Source organism: Lagenorhynchus albirostris, chromosome 15 (genome assembly GCF_949774975.1).
Source record: "Lagenorhynchus albirostris chromosome 15, mLagAlb1.1, whole genome shotgun sequence".
NCBI lineage: Eukaryota > Metazoa > Chordata > Mammalia > Artiodactyla > Delphinidae > Lagenorhynchus > Lagenorhynchus albirostris.
In genome coordinates this window covers 12187529-12212119 of record NC_083109.1, presented here as the reverse complement: position 1 = coordinate 12212119, position 24591 = coordinate 12187529, and the positions used below count along the sequence as shown (strand labels likewise).

The 24591-nt window shown below is 48.0% G+C and overlaps 1 protein-coding gene across 1 annotated transcript in view; it reads right to left on the bottom strand.

Annotated features, from left to right (window-relative positions):
- Positions 1 to 3201: 3201 nt before the first annotated feature.
- Positions 3202 to 24591, bottom strand: part of KCNB1 (potassium voltage-gated channel subfamily B member 1) — a 109824-nt gene continuing 88434 nt past the window's right edge. The window contains exon 3 of the mRNA XM_060122625.1: positions 3202 to 12047. Within this exon, the coding sequence (XP_059978608.1) occupies positions 10038 to 12047 (2010 nt within the window). The 3' untranslated portion in view covers positions 3202 to 10037. The remainder of the gene's footprint in view (positions 12048 to 24591) is intronic.

Sequence of the window (24591 nt, the reverse complement as noted above, 5' to 3'; positions counted from 1 at the left end):
GTTACACAGCAATGGATAACTAGTATAGAAATCATCAAGCCCTGTCAATCAAGGTGATCACAAAAGGGCAATGTATGAGCAGAGTAGCCTGTCCACAGATTTTTTTTTTTTTTTTTTTTTGCGGTATGCGGATCCCTCACTGCTGTGGCCTCTCCCGGTGCGGAGCACAGGCTCCGGACGCGCAGGCTCAGCGGCCATGGCTCACGGGCCCAGCTGCTCCGCGGCATGTGGGATCTTCCCGGACCGGGGCACGAACCCGCGTCCCCTGAATCGGCAAGCGGACTCTCAACCACTGCGCCACCAGGGAAGCCCCACAGAAGTTTTTATTTGGCTACTACAGGACCAAAAGAAAAAAACAGAATTAGTTGTTAACACTAAAAAGTTGGGCTACTTCCCATAAAAATCAAGATTTCTGACTTGTCTGAAGAAGTCTGAGGACCAGGATCTGGCATTGTCGGGCCTGCATCTCTGTGTGTTGACAACCAGCCGCAGCTGAACAGAGTTCACCCCTTTAGACAGGGAATGGGATCTTCCGTTCGCCACACTCACCACTGCTCCCTATGTGTCTTAGCTGGGTTGCTTTACTCAGTTATGTTACCTGCTTAACTTCTGTAGGCATTTGAGCTTATAAGTTGTATTGGGAGACATTTTTATGAGGTATCAAGGCTAGGAATACCCAGGCATCGTTGACATGAGAGTCAAATGACCAGAATTGGGGTTCCATGGACACAGCATGGGTTAGGTGACCACTGCTTGCATATGGGGATGACAAGTCAGTCATGTTTTCACGCCTCCTCTCTTTCAGATGAAGAGAAACAGTCAGCGCTGCTTCTCCAGGTCCCCAGGCTCTCCAATTCAGCCTCCCTTACAGATCTTCACACCCTCACCTCCCTGTGCCCGCCAGAAAATAAACCACCAAGCTTGTTTTCTCCATACCTTTTTTTATTGAACTCTGCAGACTCATTAAGGGACCATTTGCTTAGCAACTCTTAAACATTTGGACGTATTTTACAAGACAGAACAGCAGCTGGAGGTCACAATGTCATCTCATCACATGCATAAAAAGACACTGGGTTTTTGTGTGGTTTGGTTTCCTCGTGTGTGTGTGTGTGTGTGTGTGTGTGTGTGTGTGTGTGTGTGTGTGTGTGTATGATGCTCATCTTCACCTTTACAGGAAGGACTAGAGACATCAACTGACCAGAGATGAACAGAACCCATGAACGTGACCCCGAGAAAAGAGTGGCTAAGGACATTGGTCATTTATGGCTAATGTGATTGGCCCCCATTATGGGTGGGGCGATCAGAATGGCTTTGCTGGCAGAAAAGCCTCAACCTCACACCATGGTTCCTGGGAGAGACAGAGGGTCTTAGCTGATGGGACCAGGGAGCATGCTACCATGGGGGGGCGTCGGGCTCAGAAAAAAGGAAGACCATTGGCTCTCAAAGCTGGAGGACAGGGTGGCCCTGTTTTCCAGCTCAGCTCCCACGGCTCAGGGAATGCGATCCAGTTTCCAGATACCAGCTCCCACATTCCTGCCCCCAGCAAGTCCCAGACCAGGGGAAACTGTTACCTTGGACCCTTGGCCTAGCCTATTGGAAAACCACCTTGTAGTCTCCCACGGGCTAGTGTGAGCTAAACTAGAGCGCGAGGCTGAAAATGCAGGATAGGAGGGTCAAAAAGAGGCTGGGGCTGTCCCCATAGCCCCCTGGAAGTGTAGCTCTGAGAAGACCCTTAGGGCAGGAAATTTGACCGTCATCTTGACCACCAATTGAGTCAAAGAACAGATGACACTGATGGGGCTTCCGGGCTTCAGTGGGAGGAGCCTCCCATTTCTCCTTCCTTCCCAGTTAGGAAAACCTCCAGCCAGGTGAGAACGAATGAACTCATCTCTCCACTCACACATTCACTCACTCATTCATTCACTCAGAAGTCACTCATTTACACAACCACTCAAAATAAAAACCCAACACGGGCTGGGTGGCCACTATGTGCCAGAGTCATTTGTTGGGAGATAACCCTGAGTTCCTTGACCTTGGATTGAAGCCGGGACAGGCCTGGAGGGCAAAGGGGCCACAGCCTCACAGCCCAGCAGCTCCTGATTGTCCTCTTCTCCACCCTGCAGGCATCCGGAGCTCAGATGTCAAGCTCATCAGAGAGGGACCCCAAAGCCCTGGTGAAGACCAGGGAGCCTGAGCCCCGCTGTGGAGAAGTCCAGATCTCAGGGGCATCTTCTTTTTTTCTTAATTTATTTATTTTATTTATTCTTTTTTTTTTTTTTTTTTAGCTGCGTTGGGTCTTCATTGCTGCGCGTGGGCTCTCTCTAGTTGAGGCGAGCGGGGGCTACTCTTCACGGCGGTGCGCGGGCTTCTCATTGAGGTGGCTTCTCTTGTTGCGGAGCACGGGCTCTAGGCACAGGGGCTTCAGTAGTCGTGGCATGCAGGCTCCGTAGTTGTGGCTCACAGGCTCTAGAGCGCAGGCTTCGTAGTTGTGGCACACGGCACACTTAGTTGCTCCGTGACATGTGGGATCTTCCTGGACCAGGGCTCGAACCCGTGTCCCCTGCATCGGCAGGCGGATTCTTAACCACTGCGCCACCAGGGAAGCCCCTCATGGGCATCTTCTTCTGCGCTTCCCTCCTTGTTTTCCAAACCTGGATTAGTTTAGGGAGGCAGGAAGTATGCAACAATCCACGCAGGACTCTGGAGAGCATCCTAATGGGACAGAATTGGGAGTTTTCTTCATTTTCCAGAATCGTCATCTCATTGCAGCCAGCAACTTGAGCTATTTCTGTAGGGCAGAGCCTCAGAGGGGGATCTCGGAAACTGGGTTTTTGTTTAATTTGGGGAGGAAGGCAGCTGCTCAGACTATCCATCAAAACCTATGGCCTTTCCTCATCCTATAATGAAGCAACCTGAGACTTCCTGGACTTGGGGTCACCCTGAGGATGAAGCCTCACTTCCTCCAAGCCCACCATACACAGTTAGTTGGAACTTTAAAACCTCTTTCGTCACATGCTGTCCTTGGAGCATGCGGTATCCAGACTCACTTGGGAAGGGGCTACAGAGGTGGGAGAGCGAGCATTCAACCTGCAGGTAGCCGAAGCCTCGTTTTGTTGTCAAACTAGATTGCGGCTGTCTCTTTCTTTTGGCCCTTCTGGATTTACTTCATTGGGTGGGGACTTTCAAGGGTCTTGAATGGGATTTCCTGTTTAATTTGCCAAAAAAAAAAAAAAAAAAAAAGCCCTTTAGGGATGGTACCATGTGCTATTGCCTGGCCAGTTTGTTCATTAGGCAGCCGGCGAGTGGGTAAAGGAAAATTGTATCTCATGTACAGAAAGCCTGAGGCCTACGAGGGCCCAGGGCCTGGGCAGAAGGGCTGAAGCACCGTGAGAAGGCCGCCCAAACAGGGGGGCTGCTCCTTGGCTGGCCTGGGGGAGGGGAGCACGAGCCTCATCCCACACATGTGGTCCCTGTCAGGGAACTGGGGGTGGATAAGCGACCAACAGAGTCACTAAAACTGTCCAAGATGGGGAGCACACAGGATCAGGGTATCCCGCTGCCACTTCCCTCCCTGACATTCCCCCAGAAGGCTCCACATTCTAGAATCTGAGTTTCTGCTAACTGTGCTCTCTGCCTGTGCCCCAGTTGCTTGAGCCTGTGCTCAGATGTTCAAACCACACACACGCACACATGCATACATTGGAAGGGGGTGGGGCGGAGGTGCTGGAGAGAGACCTTCCCCAGACGTTCAGTTTGGTCAGCATGCAGTGCTAGGTTCCCTCAGCAACATCCGTTTTGTACATCAACTAGCCTGTCTTTAAACACCTGTGCTGTCAGAGAGCTCATTACCCAACATGGCATCGAGTTCCATGGTGAGGCAGGCCCACCTATTAGAAGTGCTTCCTTAATTTGAGCCGAAATTGACTGCCCTGTCCCTTTCATGCAGGAGAAACTTTCAGAGACTGGCATGCAGACATAATGTGGGCAGGTGGGCTCTCCCTCAGGTGAACTGCATCCCCATCCCCGCCAACCTTTAGATCTTTCCAGGATCTTTGCAAGAAGGAATGGAGAGTGAGTTAGCAGTGAAGATGAGGGGTCACTCGATTAACAGAGTCCCTTCCAAATCCATGTCTTCAAGACGTCATTTAGGGGAGTTCAGGAGAAATTCCAGGTTAAGCCAATATCAAGGTCAGTGGATGGAAACCCAGACTACACAACTTCTAGATGAAAACGGCCATGGGCAAGGGTGTTTGCTTATCTGGGCATCAAACCTAGCAAATGACTGGGAGACAATTTTGTTGTTGTTGTTCTTCTTGTGCAGTAGTTTAAAAAAATCTTGTCTGTTTTAGTTGGCTCTGGTTCAAACCAGATTACCAGGACTTTGGGGGCGGTGGGAAAACGCTGATTAGAATCTCAGTCCAGAATTTGTACTTCGAATGGTTTCCTCTTGGGGTTGACCCGACAGGGATGGCTCACTGCCATCTGGGGGTCCTGATTTGGTTCAGATCTCTGACCTGGGCAGAGGCCAGAGCCCTGTAGCTGACAGTGAGGCAGGTGGGCTATGAAAATCTATAGATGCAAGATGGAGATGATCTGGGCTTACGTCATCTTCCTGCATGAGCTGATGGATGGAGAATCATTTCCTGCTGAAGATCCTGCTTCGTGAGATGTCCTCTGCCTACCCGAGGCCTGGAAACTGCCTGGTGGAATTAATTATCAAGATAGTCCAGACACTCCCCGAGGCCTGGATAGGAGGAAGCTGGAAAAATACCACTGCCCTTGCCACGAATGTCTGGCTCTATGGAGCCAGGCAACTGGAAAGGGAAGGGGAGATGAGATGGCAGATTCTGGGGACGCGTCTTCTCAGGATTTGGCTGCAAGCTTGTCTGGCCACTGTTTTTTGGTAAGCCTGTTGGAAATGGATTGAAATGAAGAGCTGATAAAAAGTTGATGAGATCTGAGGCCCAGGATTTTCTCTAAGTTTCGCAAGAACCTGAAAGTGCCCTGACCTTCAGATCCAATTGATGTCACAGGAGAGCAGGGCGCTGGGCGTGGCAACAGGCCAGCCAAGAGGGGTTTAGGCGTCTTCTGAATCTCAGGAATGTCAGAGGGAGGTTTTCTCGCACGAGATTTTAAATTCCAAGATCTCTGGAAATGAACAAACTCAGTCCCTTTAGATCCCCGGAACGGTGTGGAGGATGAGCTAAACCATCCCACATCCCATCCTGATTTTAAGGGCCATCTGTAGCCCTGCTTCCCCTGGTTTCACTCCTGCATCTGTGTTCTGGAGTTTTAAGAACAATAAATAGAACAGACAGAATGAGGAAAGTAACAGGTCAACAGATTCTAGGCCTTGTGTCAGGAAATGCCTGCATGAGGAAGTCAGACCCCAAAGTCTTTCCCCACCTCCAGGAAATCAGAAACGAAAAGAAGAAGAAAAAAAACGATCCAAGGAGCAACAGGAGGAAATGAAGGAGACCAGAAGATATCAGCTGCGATTATGACCAACAATAAAACCCCTAAGATGTTATTCCGTATTACAAAAGAAGAAATTAGACTCAATGGCCCAATTATAAATTTGCTAAAAATACATATATATATATTTTATCCGAACAGAAAAATAGACTACTCTGAGATGCGTGGACATCCTATGATGTAGTCACGCATCAGATACTTCTAGAGCCAGAAAAATGGCGACAGAAAATGCAGAGGTAACTCTTATTTCTGGGTGTAGCCAGGGCTGGTTTGAGTCGCCCTGGGTTGAGTGAAAGCATTTGGATGCTGTCATATAAGCAGTGGGAGGCGAGGAAATTTTAGCTCAGGGCTGCAGGTTCTCCACTGTCCTGCTGGGGGAGTCAGGGGAAGCCCCCTTTTAACGCCTGCCAACTTCGCAGCAGTAGAAAAAGTCCTTTCTCAAAGGATCACATGCTAGAGGCTTCTCACCACATTGGATTCAAAGTTACTTGACTGGAGGCTGAAGCCCGGGGTCGTGTTACTTGAGACTAGTTGGCAGAGAAATGAGGAAAGGAGAGAGAGAGAGAGAGAGAGACACCTGGCATTAGCGACCCTTGTCCATGGTGAATTTTAAATTCCCCCCTGCCCATGGACTATACACTCCAGCCATAACTTGGAGCAAGACAGAAATATACAACAGTTACAAACATCAACAATACATTACAGTTTTACAGAAGAGAATACGGTTCTGTTTTTTCTGCTCAGAAACGTGGATCTTATTCAGAGAAAGGGCAGGGGTGAGGCTTACAGTTACTAAGACACGGCGGAGGAGAGGTCAGGAATCAGTCTGAAAAAGTTTGTATCACCAGCAATTCAAAGGGGCAGAAGCCAGGTGGGTTGAAAGGGAATGGCCTCCTCAGGATTTTGCCGTTTCCCCATCGTCATCGTCTTCCTTTCTTGACCCCCAGTGCTTTTAGAGAAAGGGGCTTCACGGGAATGAATGTTCTTTCCTCTTTTTTCTTTCCCCATTAAGTGTGCTTAAGGTAAAATTCCTAAAGAAGGCACTGAGAAATCTACTGCACCGAAGTCCTATTGCTTCTTTACCCCAAGATAAAAAGGTGAATAAACGGAGGACTCCCCCAGAGCTCTCCCACCTCTCTCTGCGGGTCGTGGACAGTCCCCTGTGTGATCAGGACACAGAGCTACCTGGTCCCTAGCCCTTTTTGATAATGGTGTAAGTTTGGTGGGGTTCTTGATGAGTTTTACTGAATTTGCCAAAGGGACCAGGCATCCATTCACCTCCAGTCCCTAGATTCATTTCTTTGGGATGACTCGTTTTTTTCCCCCACTTTCGTTGGTTTAGGAATGGGTGGTACGTGGACCATCAAGTTAAAGCCAGTATTTGCCTCCAAACCATTGCTTTCCTCTCCTCCATCAACACCCGTCTATCAAGGTTAGCTTCTCACTGGAGACTCAGGTAGATATCCCAGTGCGCGTACACAGGTACAGGTAGGGTGTACACATATTAAAAATCTGGGTATGTTTCTTTTTGGCAGGTGGGGGCCTGGGAGAACTGACAATACTCTATTTTGAATCGGCACAGGGTAAAAGCTATATTCCTACAATACATCCACAAGTAAAAGGAAAACCCAAAACAAAACGCAATACTTTCTAAGCATAGTATATGCTGAGTTTCAGTTATTCTGTTTCTATAAGAACTCTATAGGACTCTGGCTATTAAGCCTGAAAAGGTAGGTTCTTAATGATACTTCTGAATTCATCCTTCAAAAGTGACTCAATAAAATGCTACTTTAAGTTCAGACAAAATACATGAGGAAGGAAGGGGTAGGTCCTGCACGACCACACAAGGCAGAAAGGGCCTTTGGTTAGAGACAAGGAGAGTTGCACCAATTGGTTATTCGTTTAAAAAAAAAAAGAAAGAAAGAAATCATTTCTAATCTGTACACTTCTCGTCTGCTTCAACCAGCAAATGAAATGCCTCGATTTGAAGAAGGGGTGGTAAGTTCCTTCTCGCTATATATGGCTATATTTAAACATGTTCACTTTCCTGATATGTAAAATAGACTATATTATTATTATTAATTTTTACAGATAGCATCAGCTCTAAAAAATCTGAATCGGAAATCACAACTATTTACTTTTATCAAAAAGCATTTGTTTGTTTTCCCTGAATTTTCACATTTGTGCTGATGGCGGATGTAAATGGTGATGGAAACAAAGAGACGTGAGATGGCCCAGGGAGGACTGTTCTGCGGCCTTTCCTCCACAGGCCCCCAGCTTGTACTGTATGCTCAGTAAAGCACCTTGGGAGCTTCCTCTCTCTGGTGTGCCACCAGCACAGGCTGACCTCATACTCCCTGCCCCTTAAATCCCTTTGCATTTGCTGCGAGAGTACTCCGAAGAAACTTCCAGAGTCAAGATACTTTGTTAATGCAGCAAAAAACAGGACTGCACCCTCTTGGAGGGATCTACAATCCTTGGAGATGCTGAGAAGCAGTATGAACCGGGTGTATACGCAGCAGAGAACACGCGTTTTTAAGGGCAGTGGAATGATGCCACGTCATCATACCTGTGACAGGTTGCCCAACCTCATGCCACTGTGCAGAGCGCAGGCAGAATGACGCCATGATGTCTGTGCACTGACAGGTGGATTGTGCCTTTGTACTAACAGGCAGACCAACAACATATTCCATGAAGGACAGGGAAACCATGTTTTGTTCCATCAGGAAGACACATGCCTGGCACTGTATGGAGGATTGGCAGATCTACACTATCGTACTTGGGACACCATCCTTCAAAATTGTATTAGGAGAACAACATCGGTTCATTGTACTAAAGACAAGCAGATCAATAATGTGTCGTCTTTACTGACACATGGGCCAACAGCTTGGCATCCTGCTAACCAGCGGCTCCACTCAGTGTTACTGCCCTGAGGAACGGCCAACACCAACATGCTGTTGGACTAAAATCAGGCAGGCCAACGCCAGGTCATCAAACTAAGACAGGAAGACCAACACCAAGAGATAGACCAGAACCGCTCACAATGCACACAAATACTTATTGCTTTTGTCGGTACTGGCTGCATTGATGGCTGCAGAAAGGAGAGCTGAGCTGTTAGTACAGACAGTGACACTGAAAACACACCAACACCTGGTTGACAAGAAAGAGAACAGAGTAAAACACCCAATGCCCAACCGTCTACTTCATTCTTCTGAGATGTTCCTGTTTCCTGTACACATGACTTTACAAGAGGCCCCATGCAGGGGCCAAGAACCCTTCCTGATGCAAGAGGGTTAAGGGGAAGCTTCAGGGGGGCAGGGAAGGAGCCCACAGACTTTGACACAGCAGACAGCAATACCAGCACAGTATCACTCACCGTGGCCAGACACATGCCTGGAGCAAAAACCCAACTGTAGTCCCAACAAGTGGCCCACGGGAAATCATGCTTGTTTTAAAGTGCAAGATGTTGACACTGTCCCTGGTAGAACCTATTTTTGAAAAACATAAAGTGCTTTTTATTTTAACTTTTTTTTTTCAAACTTGAATATCACAGGAAACAAAAAAGAATTTCTATTATAGTAAATGCTTTCCCTGCCCCAGCAGGAAGTATTCAAAAGTCTGAACTGGGCATTTCAAATGGGGGGTTTTTTTTTTTTCCTTTCGTTTTTTTCAGGTAAAAAAAAAAATCAGATTTTATTCTGTTCTTCGGTAACATACAGTCTCTTTGAATAAGCTATTCTTCTGCATATTTGACACTTGCATATCTTTTGAGTCTACACTAGCGATGTACAGAAAGCATTTTCCTTCTATAACCCTAAAGCAATGCTCAGAGTTCATACTGTTGGCTGAGTGCCCGCCTTCTGAACTCTTCCCAGATTGCCAGGGGGCAATTAGAATTGAGTACAAGTGGTGCAACTCACCCTGATGATATCTCAAAATAAAATCTCAGGTACTACGGAATACTGAAGTCAATGAAGACATTTGAGGAAGGGTTTTGCGCTGGGATCGTGGCTTATGGTGCAGTTTTCCCCATGACACAAGCATTCCCTGTAGCCTTCTAACAGTGGGATCCATCCAGCAGGTGATGGACAGAAGTTCCTAGAGGTGGCCAGGCAACACCCAAAACCAAATTGGTCAACCCACTCTTTTAACACCAGCCACTTGTTCCGGCATCCTTCTCCAGCTGAAGCCAGGAGGGACGGCGATCTTGCCCTCAGAGGCTGCGATGGAAAGCCACGAGAGAAGAATGGGGAGTAGGTGGCCTTGGTTATGTCTAGAACGTGGTAGTGGTGGCTGTGAGTTCTGCTCTTGTCATCTTCCAAAGAGGGCCGTGGAGCTGTTACAAGGAGGCGCCATACCCTGTGGCTTGGCCAACTTCACTCTGATGGACCCGTTAACGGCTCTCAAGGTTTTAAGGGAGATTTCTCTGGTCTCTCTTCTTTCTGGGGGCTTTACAAAGCCTTTCTGTTTCAGAGGTCATGCAGAAAAGCTCCACGGCAGGTAAGCTGAACAGCACTCCTCTTTGGACCCTGCCACAAGTCTCTCCTCCGTGTGGAGGTGGTTCAGATGCTCTGATCCCGTGTGCTTCCATGGGCTCCTCCCCCCGGCAACACGCGGACGTCGGGGGAGATGTGGTTCTCAAGCTTGCACTTTTCCTGACCACTGGGAGTTTTTCCAGTCAATGCTTCTGTAGAGTAAATACAGTTCTGCCTTAAGAACTTAGGGGAGGTGGGTAAGGGGGAGCTTTCAAAGTGGTTCTTCTCTGATCTTGTCCCGACGCTGAACTTGGGACTAGTGTTCCCATGGAGGCTCTTGGGGGGGCTGGAGTCCACACTGTAGAGCACTTGCCCCTCATCATCTGTGTCCGCATCAATGTACTGGTGGATACCTGCTTCAAAGTTGAACGCTATTGCTGTGTGTTTCTCTGGCGACCGGGGGGGTGTCCTAGCACTTGCTGTGGTGTAGATGGAGGACTCTGGACTCAGCACAGGCCTGTCCAAGAGTGTGGCACACTCCAGCCCAGCAACGGCTGCCGCAGCACCCCCCCGGTTCCTAAGAGGGTCATGGTACATCCCTAGAACGGGGACTAATGGTCTGGGATCCCCCTCCATGAAGTTGACCTTAAGTGCTCGAAGCTTCAAGGGGTTGGTGGTCTTCATGGAACTCTTTGGGCTCTCAATGAAGAAAGCAGAGGGATGGCTGGCATCAGGGGGGGGGTTGGCCTCCACAAACCTACCACCAGTGGCACCCAGAGCTCCCTGCCAGCCAACCTCTGGGGCCATGCCACCTCCGGTTTTGCTGGGGAGTGATGCCAAAGGGCTGTGGGAGAATCTGGTGGCTTCAGGGAAGTCTGTGGCACAGCTAATGAAGCTATCAATGCTTGACATGCTTCGCATGTCAATGACCCCTTCTGTACGAGTGGGCAGAGGGGCTACGGGGCTGGGGATACTCTCCATTTCAAGTTCTTCCTTTGGTTTGCTCTGTGTTGCTGGCTCCTTAGTATTGAGGATGGGTTGAGACTGTGTCTTGGCCATCTTATTGTACATGTCTTCCAACTGCTGGACGTTCAGGTGCTGAGGACTAGAAGATGATCTGGCCTTCTCAGGGGATCCCTGCTCCTTGGTTTCAAAGGACTTACTTGAGCTGGTTTCAGACAGTGTCCTCTTTGTCCATTTCCATTTGTTGGGAGACAAGTGATTATCTTGCACTTTGTCTTTCTGACCCATGTTCTCTCCACTTTTCTCAACCACAATGTCCATCACCTCGATGCTCCGGGGGAATGCATCCTTCATGTTCATGGATACGATGCTGCCATTTCTCTTGGCTCTCTCCAGAGCCTCTCTCCGCTTGATTGCTTTCTCCTGCCTCTTCTGCTCCTTGTAGAACTCAGAGAAGTTATTGACAATGATGGGGATGGGAAGAGCAATCACCAGGACCCCTGCAATGCAGCAAAGACCCCCCACAATTTTCCCCAGGAGAGTCTTGGGGTAGATGTCTCCATACCCAACGGTCGTCATGGTGATGGTGGCCCACCAGAAAGAGGCTGGGATGCTTTTGAACTTGGTGTCATCCTCATCCTTCTCGGCAAAGAAGACAAGGCTGGAGAAGATCATGATGCCCATGGCAAGGAAGAGGATGAGCAAGCCCAGCTCATTGTAGCTCCTCCGCAGAGTGAAGCCCAAGGACTGGAGGCCAGTGGAGTGACGTGCGAGCTTAAGAATGCGGAGAATACGCATGATGCGGAAGATCTGGACCACGCGGCGGACATTCTGGAACTGCAGCACGCTCTTGTTGGATTCAGTGAGGAAGATGGTGACATAATATGGCAGGATGGCCAACAAGTCAATGGCGTTGAGCGGGCCCTTGAAGAACTTCCACTTTTTAGGGGAGGAGAGGAACCGCAGCAGGTACTCCATGGTGAACCATGCAATGCACACGGCCTCCACGTGGGCCAGCTGGGGGTTGTCTGTGGTCTGGCCAAACTCATCAAGGCTCTGCAGCTCCGGCAGTGTGTTGAGAGACAGGGCAATGGTGGAGAGGACGATGAACATGATGGAAATTATGGCAAGGATCTGTGAGGAGAAGAGAGTGGAATTTAGTTATCAACCACCAATGGGATGGTCATCCTAATACTCTGGGTCTGCAGGACATTCCTCAACATTCAAGAGCATTTTCATAGCTCACTAATTACCTAATGACTGGATATTTGAGCTAAAAAGATTATTTATTCAAATCCATTTATCATACAGACGTGGAAACTGAGGCCCAGAGAATTGAAATGATTTAAAGCTAATCATCAAGCCCAGGGGTCAGTCAATTTTTTCTATAAAGGGCCAGATAGTAAATCTTTTAGACTTTGAAGCCCATGAATTCTTTGTTGCAACCATTTAACTCTGCAGTTATAGCATGAAAACAGCCTTGGATAATACATAAACAAATGAGCATAGCTGTTTCAATAAAACTTTATTTACAAAAACAGGAAGTGGGCTGCAAGCCATAGTTGGCCGTCTCGTGATCTAGACCAGTGGTTCATAACTATTATGGGGTGGGTTACCGCTTTCCCTACATTATACTAATGATAATATCAATAGTTACCCTTTATCGAGGGTTCATTGTATTCGAGGCACGATGCTTGTCACTTTCCATGCAATTCCTTATTTCATTCTTACAACAACCCCATTAAGTTGTACTTCCAATGAAAAGATGAGGAAACTTAGGCTTCCAAAGCTAGTAAGTTGCAGAGCCAGTATTTTAACCTGGGTCTGTCTGACCCCAATACGTGAGCTCTTAAGAATGTGTTAGAAATGAGATGAAAGCTACAGACCTTTTTGCTAAACACTCAAGGTTTTGCAGATGATTTTCAGGGAGGCCTAGACATCCTGGTCTCATGTTATTAACTCCTGAGTATGACTATGAATTTTTGAGGCTAAGGATCACAGCTTAACTACCTTTGAGTCCCCTGGATCAAGAAGAGGGTTTGGTCCAGATGTTTGGGCTCACTGGATGTTTGTTGAATTTAATGGAGCCTAGGCTAATCTACAGCTTATGCAGAAATGCAAGCAGATGTAATACATTGCTCTAGGGTCTTTTTTTCAAAAATACAAATCCAGTCACATCACTCTCCTGCTCAATAAATCTCCAGGACTCTTCAGGAAAAAATCTAGACTCCTAAACTTATCTATCAGCCCTCCTCCCCACCCCCCAAAAGCTGTCCTCTTCTCACAGACTTGTGCCTCCCTTTCTGCTGCCCCTGCTAAAGGGCAGCGGGTGGGGGTGGGGTCTCCATGCTTGTATCATTTGATCCTGGCTGCCACTGAGTGGCCAGAGATGGACAGAAAACCCAGGCTGGGCTGAACCAGTCCACCATGGAAGATTTGAGTTCAGGGATCCAGGGGTGAGTGGGTTATGGGGGTGGTGAGCCTCTGAATTAAATGGTCAAGTACAGTCCAGACCTGAACCAGCTTCACGATAAGCCCAAGCCTCAAGCAACTTTTCACTCACGTTGTAGGGGATCAGAAAAACCATAAAAAAATCCGAGAAAGATGAACCTTTTAGAGAAGCCAGAAATTAAAGGGAAGCGGCAGAGAGAAGAAGCAGAGAGGACACAGGAGACCTGAAAAGGGTGTAGAGGGCCACAGTTAAATGCTTGGGCTCTGGTGTCAGGCTGTTTTGGATTCAAGTCTCAGTGCTTCCACTTCCTTACCTTTAGTCAGGCATTTAACTTCTCTAAGCCTCAGTTTCTTCATCTGCAAAATGGGATGATAATGACAATATCTATCTCAGAGAGCTGCTGTGAAGATTAAATGTGTTAACACATGCAAAGCACTCAGGACAGGTTCCAGCAGCACCTAGTGAATGTCTAATAAATGTTAGCTGTCATCACAGGGGAAATAGCTCAGCCCACACCCTGTCAGCCCAGAACACCCAGCCTCCGAGGGGCCAGCTAGTCTTTGCTTCTCGCCCTTGTTCTGAAACTGCCTGCCGTATCCTGAAAGTAAATGCCGCTGCTGCTTGGGTGAGCGTGAGAGGGTTCTGTCCCCTGCAGTAAATCCCCGATCAGGACACATGGTTGCCGAGTCTCTCTGAGTTTGACCCCCTCTCTTTGGCCTCTCCTGCCACAGGTTCCCAAACTTCACGCTTCCCTAATCATACACTATCGTTTGTCAGTTCTGCAGGTCTGTGCCTCTTCCTCTCTGTCCAGTGAATTCCAATCCATCTTTTAAAACCCAGCCCACATGGCCCCTCCCTGCAGAGGTCATCCCTGGAGGAGCCAGCCACTCCATTCTCTGGGCTCCCTCGTCATTTTGCCAGCGTTGGGGTTCTCAGCACACTACAGCCTATTGCAGGTGTGTGTGTGTGTGTGTGTGTGTGTGTGTGTGTGTGTGTGTGTGTGTGAATGTGTCCATCACTGCCCAGAATCTGTAAGCTTTGGGGGGACAGGGATGGATTCTGAGATTCACCTCTGCACCCACAGCGCCTAGGGCAACAGGTTTTCATGGTGTTTCTTGGCTGTGGCTCAAGTTCACGGCCATTTATGGGTCCCGTGGCCTTGGGCATTGCAACTTTCCTTGCCTCAGTTTCCTTATTTGTAAAATGGGGATCCTCCAGTAGTTCTTAACTGGGGATGATTTTGACCCCTCCCCCTTCCCTTGGGGACCTTTGGCAAATCCTGCAGAAATTTTTTGTCACGATTTGGAGGAGGGGTGCTAATGGCAGCTGGTGGGTGGAGCCAGGGATGCTGTAAATACAATGCACGGGACAGTCCCCACCAAGGAGAGTGATCAGGCCCCAAATGTTAATAGTACCAACGTTGAGAAACTCTGGGATATACCAGTAGTCAGCCCCTCCGGAGCTGTAGAATGAGGGAAAAGAGCTGTTAGCACAGAGCTAGGCACAGAGTGGGTCTGACCTTACAGAGCAGCCAGCTGGGACCTCGGGGCTGAGCCCCTGCAGTGGAGCTGCTACAGTTTCTGACTCCTGGCCCTGAGGGCAGCTGCAGGAGAATGGAGCAGATTCCTGGGGAGTCTGTTCCTTTAAGACCTGGGAGATCTCATTTCCCCCAGAGGCTGGCAGGGGAAGCCTGCTCCAGTTTCTAACCCCCAGACAACTCCAGGGAAGGCCCACATAATTGATGTCTGCTGACAGATGCGGAATTATGCACCCACCTATTGTACAGTCCTTAGCGCTGTTATTCTAAGGCGGGCACCCCCTCTTTGCACCCCAGAAAGTGCTCTCCCCTCCCGTCCTCTCAGCCTGAGGATGCTTAGGAAAGAAGAAAATGCAGGCAGAGGCCTCACTGCATCCTGGAGGGGGGTGTCCGCTGCTCAGGGTTGCGTTGGGAGGGTCAGAGGGTGCCAGGCCTCCTGCCCTGCCACATGCTCTCATCAAATAGCACTTGTGCTGATGCAGTGTGACCCACCCTTCCTAGCCCTGCCCACAAGACTGCTTTCTCTTCCAGACCCGCTGAAGCCCTTAGGGTCAGGGTTACACTTCCTGACTGGGGAGCTCCTGAACATGGGTTAAACCCTCTGTGCCTCAGTCTCCTCATCTGTAAGATGGGGGTGGGTCACTGAAAGGTGGCAAAGGGAATTCAATGAATTCATAAGGCCCTTAGATCAACTTTTATTGCTTTTATTATTTCACAACATTATATGTATTTATAAGCCGGTTGGACTTGGCTCTGAGCAGTAGTGTTATTATTCCCACCTGGCTGAGTGGCCTTGGACAAATCACTTCCTCTCTCTGAGACTCCATTTCTTTTTCTCTAAAATGGAGATGAAAGTAATTGAGCACCTACCACATAACAGCCACTTAATATATATTTTATGTTATTAAATTATTATTTGGATAATTTATTGTCACCCTTACCTCCAGCCTCTGGACTGGTTGCTTCTGGAGGTCCAGGACTAGGTCTGTGGACCCCAGTGCCTGGCTAAGCCAGCAGACATCCTCTAAACAGTCTTGAACCCAAATGAACAGTATTGATTTGGTCTCTGGGATGGGCTGCAGGGATGGGGGACCAGCCAGGCCAGCAATAAGTCCTCCCGGCCCCAGCTCAAACCTCTGGCCAGGTCCCTGCATTTTCAGCCTTGCTTTCCTGGATCTGAGCCCAATCGGGTTTGGGCAGGACTCCAGGAACCCAGGGAGCAGAGGCAGGAAACAGGACCAGGACTCAGAGGCTGTCGCCAAATTCCCTCCCTGCAATGAGGTTCTGAAGCCTGCAGCCTACTTGTCTGCACCAAGCGTGGGAGGGGGTTTTGGTCCTCTGGGAGAAGAGATTAGCAGGTAGGGGTACCCAGGGGGGAATCAAGGGTTCTGGAGCCAGGCCTTTCTCATTCTAAAAAAAATTGTTGGCTCTGGTGGTTAATCACAGGATGCCTACCTTTGGCTCCAGCAATAAACAGGCTGTTTATCATTTGCTCTGACCACTTCCCTGCTCTTCCAGGAATATGGACAAGGCACAGAATGTCTGTGCAGAAAAGGGTCCAGGCTCCTTTCTGGAAGGATGGGGAGACTCAAGCAGAGAAGGGAAGGAACTAGTCTATGGTCACACAGCCCATTGGGGGTCAAGTCTGTGCAACAACACTAGAAGCTCTGGCCAGCAGAGAGCTGCACTTAGTGTTCAGGTCCTGCAAACTGTTTTCATACACATCCATCTTCCCAGCAGCATTATTTGTAAGAGGCAAAAAGTGAAATCAACCTGAACGTCCATCAACTGATGGATATACAAACTGTGGTCTATCTATACAATGGAATATTATTCAGCCATAAAAAGGAATGAAATACTAATACATGATACGATATGGAAGAATCTTGAAAACATTATGCCGAGTGGAAGAAGCCAGACACAAAAAGCCACATAGTGTATGATTCCATTTATATGAAATGACCAGATAAGACACACCTATAGGGACAGAAGGCAGGTTAGTTGTTGCCAGGGTGGGGACAGGAATTAACAGTTAATGGGCATGAAGGATCTCATGGGAATGATGAAAATGTTATAAAATTGATTTAGGATGATGGTTGTACAACTTGGCAAATTTACTGAAAAATCATTGAATTGCTCACTGGAAATGGTGAATTATATGTTATATAAAATTATCCTCAATATAAGTTATATAAAAAGTTGCTTTCCATAAAGAGTATCCCATTGCTTTTAATCCTCACAACCACATTGATGGGTCACAGGAGAGAAGCAGAAATCTGAGCAAGCCACAGCCCTGCTGTAAACCCTGAAATGGCTCCCCATGAAGTTCCGATCCTTTTGCATTTAGTTGGCATATGTTTACCGAGCACTTACTAAGTGCTATGCTCTTTGCTGGGGATGCAGCATGGATAAGAAAGACAATTTCCCTTAAGGCCTTAAGGAACTGGTAGGGAAAGGCAGACAAAAAACCCCGTAAACCAATAAAGGAGCAAGATGATGTCAGATAGTATTATGTGCTACATGTTACTGAGAAAAACAAACCAGGAGTATCAGTAGAGAAGCACTGGGGGTGTCCACATGAGGTTGGGTGGTCAGGACAGGCCTTTCACAGGAGATGTGCTGGTTCTGAGACTTGAAGGTGAGGAGTATGTCATTCAAAGATCTGAGCATTCCAGGTACAAGCACAGCATGTGCAAAGGCCCTGGGGTGGGAACGAGCACAGCGTGTGCAAAGGCCCTGGGGTGGGAATGAGCTTGGCATATCAAGCAACAGAAAGAAGCTCAGTGCGGGTGGGGCTGCGTGAGCAAGGCGGAGAGTGGGAGGAGATGAGGTCAGAGAGGCAGGAGGCATAAAAAGGAGATTTGGATTTTGTATTAAGTCCACCTTTCTTCTCTCTCCGGACCATTTCCTCCATTTCCCACTGCATATTCCATAATGAATCCTGGCAAAACCACTTATAATTCCCAAGCCATGCTGCCATGGTTGCTCACACCTCCAGATCCTTGTCCATGCTGTTCCTTCTGCCTGGAGTATCCTTCCTCCCCTACTTCTCCTGGCTGATTCCTACAGCCTATTCTGGCCTCAGCTCAGAAGCCACTTGCTCCAGTGAACCCTCTCTGACTCCCGGTTGTGGGTTGAGAACACCCACCCTCTGGACTCTCACAGCCCTTGAGTTTGTCCCTTCACGGCACTGATCTTTCCAAGCTGGAATTTCCTCCTCTGTGTCCTGCAATAGAATGTCAGCTGCATGAGGGCCCAGGCTGGGTTTGTCTTGCGTTGCTGTAACCCCAGCTCCTGAAACGGTGCCCGGCACAGAGCAGGAGATCCCTAAATAGTTAATAAATGAATGATCAAGCAAATGAATGAAATGGAGGCTCAGAGAATGAAGTGACTTTTCCAGGGCCACACAACTTGCAAGGAGTGGATCTGGGACTCCAGTTCAGGTCTGTGCGTCTCCCCAAGACGTTTTCAAGGACGTAGGAGGTGGCAGAGTTTCTGGAGCATCAAACCTTTCGCTCCTTTTATGGTGCTTCCGTTTCCTCAGCTTTAAGGGGGGATTACAGATGGGGAGTTTTAATCAGAAGGGTCACTGGTGCAGATCCGATTAAGGGGATTGGAAGCAGGCTGATGGTTTTGGCTCCCTCTTCTACAGGTAGGGGCCTCTGGTGGGGGGGGGGTTGGTGAGAAATTGGAGTCGGGAGCCTGCAGGGGGCGCTCATGGGCACAAAGGGACAGGAATCCAGGGACAATAGAGGATAAAGGCCTTGGGGTGAGCCAGGCAACAGAGGCCTTCACCATGAGAAGGCAACCGAGACACACAGGTGGAAACAGGGTGCAGTGACATTGCTGGGGGTGTCCCAGGCATTATAAACCAGAGGCCTTGGGGTCGAGAACTTTATTTTTACTTATTTGTCCAAGTTTCCAAATTAGGAGATTTCACATGAAAATCTAGATTTTCAGATTTCCCTTGGAACGTCACATGCTGTGTCTACACGTTCAACCTACATTCCCCATGGCAACAACTGGCTGGCGTTAAGGAGTAGCTGTCCCTTTAGACAGGGCACGGGCTCCCCAGTGTCCACAGGCCCCTTCACTCCTTTCATTATCTGTCAGGTCTCTGTAGGTGTCGGGTTTGCCCCCTGGACCCACTGATATGATATTGAAGACAGCAACACTTACCTGACCTGCTACCATATACGAAGAACTTTCCAGACAAGACCTGCATCTAATTACACATGCCAGGAGCCTAAGGGTCACACTTGCCACATCCAACCCCATCCTTTGCCTCCATATCCAAACTGTCACCAAGTGCTGTCCCTTCTGGCTCACAAACATCTTTGGATCTGTTCCATTCGCTCCACCTGCTAAGCCATGACCCAAGTCACCTTCACCTCCCACTGGACCACTGCAAACTGACCTCTTTCTGGTGTCCCCAAAGCCACTAGATGTCCCCAATATCTATTCTTCCCTTCTTTCATTGTTAGAGAGTTTTAGCAGGACAAAGGGTTACCCAGAATGAAGACTACATTTCCCAGCTTCCCTTGTAGTTAGATGTGGCCATGTGACTAAGCTTGGCCAATGGAATGTGAGCAAAAAGGATGCTTGCCCTTTCTCCTTTTCCTCTTTCTTGCTGGAGGGGAGGCAGATGTGATGCGCAGAGCTGGAGCAGCTATCTCGGATCTGAGATGGAAGCTAACCCCAGCCCTGGACTGGCCCTTTACTGAAGAAGTTTGCCAGCTCCTGGTCTACCTCATAACATCCATCTTGTTTAAGCCACTGTATTTTGGGGTCTCACAGTTCCAGTCACTTAGTCTATACCCTGCCTAACTCTCCACCCTCGTCTTGTTCCATGCTCCCCTTTGCTTTCTCATCTCAGGCACATTAGCTTTCCTTTGGTCCCTCATAGTCTCCATGATCCTTCTGCCTGGAATGCTTTTCCCTCCACTCTGCTTGGTTAACTCCTACTCATCCTTCGTAGCTCAGCTCAGGCATCACCTCCTCAGGGAAGCCATCCCTGACCAGGTCAAATTCCTAACTGCAGGCTCTAGTAGTGCTATGCCCTTCTCCTCATAATGCTGTCCAAGTTGCAATTTTACAATAATGCCCACCTCTGTAGAATGTAAGCAACTGGAGGGCAGGGGGTGTGTCTAAATAAAGAATGTTATTTCATCCCCCAAACAATCTGCAGGGTGTGCTGTGTCCCCTCCCTCCATTTTATAATTGGGAGAACTGAGGCTGAGAAAAACTATATCCAAAGCGACAATTAAGGAAGTGGTAGAGGCAGGGTTTAAATCCATGTCTACTAGACTCTGAAGCACCCACCCCACCTTTTTTTAAAACGCTGAGGACCTTTCTTATCCCAGCATCCTGGGCTCTGGGTTATGGTTTTTAATGTATGCCCTCACTTGAACCATCTTCTCTAGGTGACCTGACTCTTCCCAGAAAGCTCTGGGTTGGGTACCCTTTTCCTAACACGTCAACTAAGTTCTCATGAGCTTTGCCAAAGCAGGAATTCTAGAAGCTGGTGCTGTTACAACCTCCTGCGCATCTGAGGACAATGTCTCTGATGGGGGTGGGAACTTGACTCTGATCCCTATAGAGGGAGGAGGTGATGGGAAGAAACGCGGGGCAGTGTCCTTCCTGCCTGAGTGATCGCCAAGTCCTGCTATTTGCTGAGGGCATGCGGAGCTGAGGAAGGGACTATCAGTCTTAACGGTGATGAACGGCATCAGTCCATCCCCCCTGCAGAGAGCAGTGTTTTGAATAAAAAACAAGGAGCATGGGCTTCCCTGGTGGTGCAGTGGTTGAGGGTCCGCCTGCCGATGCGGGGGACGCGGGTTCGTGCCCCGGTCCGGGAGGATCCCACATGCCGCGGAGCGGCTGGGCCCGTTAGCCATGGCCACTGGGCCTGCGCATCCGGAGCCTGTGCTCCGCAGCGGGAGGGGCTGCGACAGTGAGAGGCCCGCGTACCGCAAGGGAAAGCAAACAAACAACAACAAAAACAAAAAACAAAAAAAAAAACAAGGAGCATAGGAGATGTTAGGCAAGGGCAGTGTCCACAGGCTCTGCTGAGCCACAAACCTGTCCTCTTGCCCCTGAGCCTGACAGGATGGGGAGAAGCGTGTCTCTGAGAGCTTGGCTGAGGTGGCTGAGTGGCTGAGAGTAACTAAATGTGTTACTCTGGATGCTGGGATTGGGTACCACTCTGGCTAACGTCAGAATGATGGCCCTGTGAGTGGTCATTTTGACAATAGCCAGTTTTGCTGGTTAATGCCCAATATACATTCAGAAAGAGTCATTTGGGTGACTTAACAATAGTTCTTTTTCAGATAGCATTTTAGTCTCAGTAGAGATTCATATTGAGGTAAAATGGATGTGTGGATAGTCTAGAGACCTACTTTCTAATTCTGGCTGGGCATCCTTAGGCCAAGTGTCTTCACATCTCTGATCTTTTTCGTGCAATATCTACTGAGGGTCTGTAGCTGCAGGAAGGAGGTCTCATGCTCAGAGGATGGAGCTACTGGATTCTTGAGTCACCACTTGGAAGAGAGCTGTGCGGGGTTGTTACTGGATCCTCAGTGGGAATCACATGAGTCAGAAATAAACTTTGACGTATAAAGTCATGAGACTGTGTGTTCGTACGTACTGCAGCATAATCTAGGGTATTCTAATTCATCCGGTTGAGTTGGAGTGCAGGTTCTATCCTCTGGTTTTAGCTGAACTAGTCCTTGCACACAAAGATGAAAGGCTTACAAAGATCCTCGCAAAGAAACAACTGCTCGGAGATAGTATTAATAATTCAAGCCCAGGAGAGCGTCAAGACAATAGCTAAACTGATACTTCTCCTCCTGGTATGAGTCCTTCCACAGTAACAATGTGAGGTTGAAAACAATGAGGATCTCGTCATGTCATCATTATCAGGGAGACTCTGTAATACGGATTTTCATCCACTCTCTTTTATGGTGAACCCTGGCTTCATTCACTCATTACATATAGGAAGAAGACAGGATAAGTGAATTAAAAAAATGAATGAATGGGCTAGGTCCAGTGGGGTGGAGGTACTAGAATGTACTGGTTAAGAACTAGACCTGCATTTTAATCCCAGCTTCTTAATTTTCAAGCCATGAGACCTTGGACATGTTACTTAACCTCTCTGAGCTTCAATTTCCTCATCTCTGCAATGAGGATAACCAGTTCCTATTTCACTGAGGATTCATTGAGAAAATGGCTGGCACACAGTAGAGGTCCAGTGAATGTTAGCTGCTCATTTTTTTAAAAACTGGGAGGAAGACTTCAGCTCGATGTAAGACTATACTAAGGTAGGAGCCGTTACAATTAGTTATTATTATTTTTCTTTGGAGGGAGGCCAAAGGGTGGGTATCCCTTACACAGCTGTGTAAATTTACACAAGGAACTTCACCTCAGTTTCCTTGTCAGTAAAAAGGGAATAATAGGGCTTCCCTGGCGGTGCAGTGGTTGAGAGTCCGCCTGCCGATGCAGGGGATGCGGGTTTGTGCCCCGGTCCGGGAAGATCCCACATGCCGCGGAGCGGCTGGGCCCGTGAGACACGGCCGCCGAGCCTGCGCGTCCGGAGCCTGTGCTCCGCAACGGGAGAGGCCACAACAGTGAGAGGCCCGTATACCGCAAAAAAAAAAAAAAAAAAGGGAATAATAATACCTACGTGGTCAGGTTTTTATTAAGATTGACCTCATTCATTCACTCAGTGATGCGAGGTACCATTTTAGGCTCTAGGGACACAGCAGTGAACAAACCAGGCAAAAATCCCAGCTTGTGTAGAGCTGACCATCTTGTAGAGGGAAGGGATACACAGTGAACAGTAGCAAGTCAACAGGACAATTTCAGGTGGTGAAAGTTGCTAGGAAAAAATGAAGCAGGTCAGTGGGAAAGAGAATGACCATGAGGTGGGTTTACTTTAGCTAAGGTGGTCAGGGAGAGCTTCTCTGTGGAGGTGACATTGAAACTGAGACTTGAATGATAAGGAGGAGTTGCCATGTGACCGTCGGTGGGAAAAGCATTCCAGGCGGAGGGAACAGCAAGTGCAAAGGCCCTGAGGTGGGAACGTGTTGGGCCAGTGTGAAGTAGGGCTACTGAAAGGGAGAGGAAGAGGAGGTGAGGTGAGAGAGGTAATGGGGGCAGGTGTTATAGGGTCTCCAGGCCACACACACTAAATGTAGAACATGTCATGATTATTAGTGGTATTATTAGCAGCAGTATTCCTCTGACTCCCTTCTTCATGCCCAACTAAGGACCCGCTTTGGAAAAGACAATCATTCGGGAGGAGTCCCTCAGATATTCAGCCAAGAATCCTGTCAGGTCAATTTAGCCAGAATCCCCTTTTTCCCTGATGTTTCCTCTTAGTAATTTTCCATCCACTGACCCCTATCTGCTCCTTGGCTATAAACACCCACTTGAATGAAACTTACAAGCTTTTGCACAGCAAAGGAAACCATAAATAAGAAGAAAAGACAACCCTCAGAATGGGAGAAAATATTTGCAAACAAAGCAACTGACAAAGGATTAATCTCCAAAATATACAAGCAGCTCATGCAGCTCAACATCAAAAAAACAAACAACCCAATCCAAAAATGGGCAGAAGACCTAAATAGACATTTCTCCAAAGAAGATATACAGATTGCCAACAAACACATGAAAGGATGCTCAACATCACTAATCATTAGAGAAATGCAAATCAAAACTACAATGAGGTATCACCTCATGCTGGTCAGAATGGCCATCATCAAAAAATCTACAAACAATAAATGCTGGAGAGGGTGTGGAGGAAAGGAAACACTCCTGCACTGTTGGTGGGAATGTAAACTGTTAGAGCCACTATGGAGAACAGTATGGAGGTTCCTTAAAAAACTACAAATAGAACTACCATATGACACAGCAATCCCACTACTGGGCATATACCCTGAGAAAACCATAATTCAAAAAGAGTCATGTACCACAATGTTCATTGTAGCTCTATTTACAATAGCCAGGACATGGAAGCAACCTAAGTGTCCATCAACAGATGAATGGATAAAGAAGATGTGGCACATATATAAAATGGAATATTACTCAGCCATAAAAAATGAAATTGAGTTATTTGTAGTGAGGTGGATGGACCTAGAGACTGTCATACAGAGTGAAGTCAGTCAGAAAGAGAAAAACAAATACCGTATGCTAACACATATATATGGAATCTAAAACAAAAAATAGTTCTGAAGAACGTAGGTGTAGGACAGGAATAAAGACGCAAATGTAGAGAATGGACTTGAGGACAATGGGAAGGGTAAGCTGGGACGAATTGAGAGAGTGGCATGGACGTTATACACTACCAGATGTAAAATAGCTAGTGGGAAGCAGCTGCATGGCACAGGGAGATCAGCTCAGTGCTTTGTAACCACCTAGAGGGGTGGGATAGGGAGGGTGGGAGGGAGACAAAAGAGGGAGGGGATATAGGGATATATGTATACGTATCACTGATTCACTTTGTTATACAGCAGAAACGAACACACCACTGTAAAGCAATTATACTCCAATAAAGATGTTAAAAAAAAAAACCCAAAAAACACCCACTTGCTCATGCTGTATTCAGAGCTGAGCCCAATCTCTCTCTTACTGTAAAATCTTACTGTAAAACTACCATTGCAGCGGTCCCCACACATGTCTCAATGGTCCTG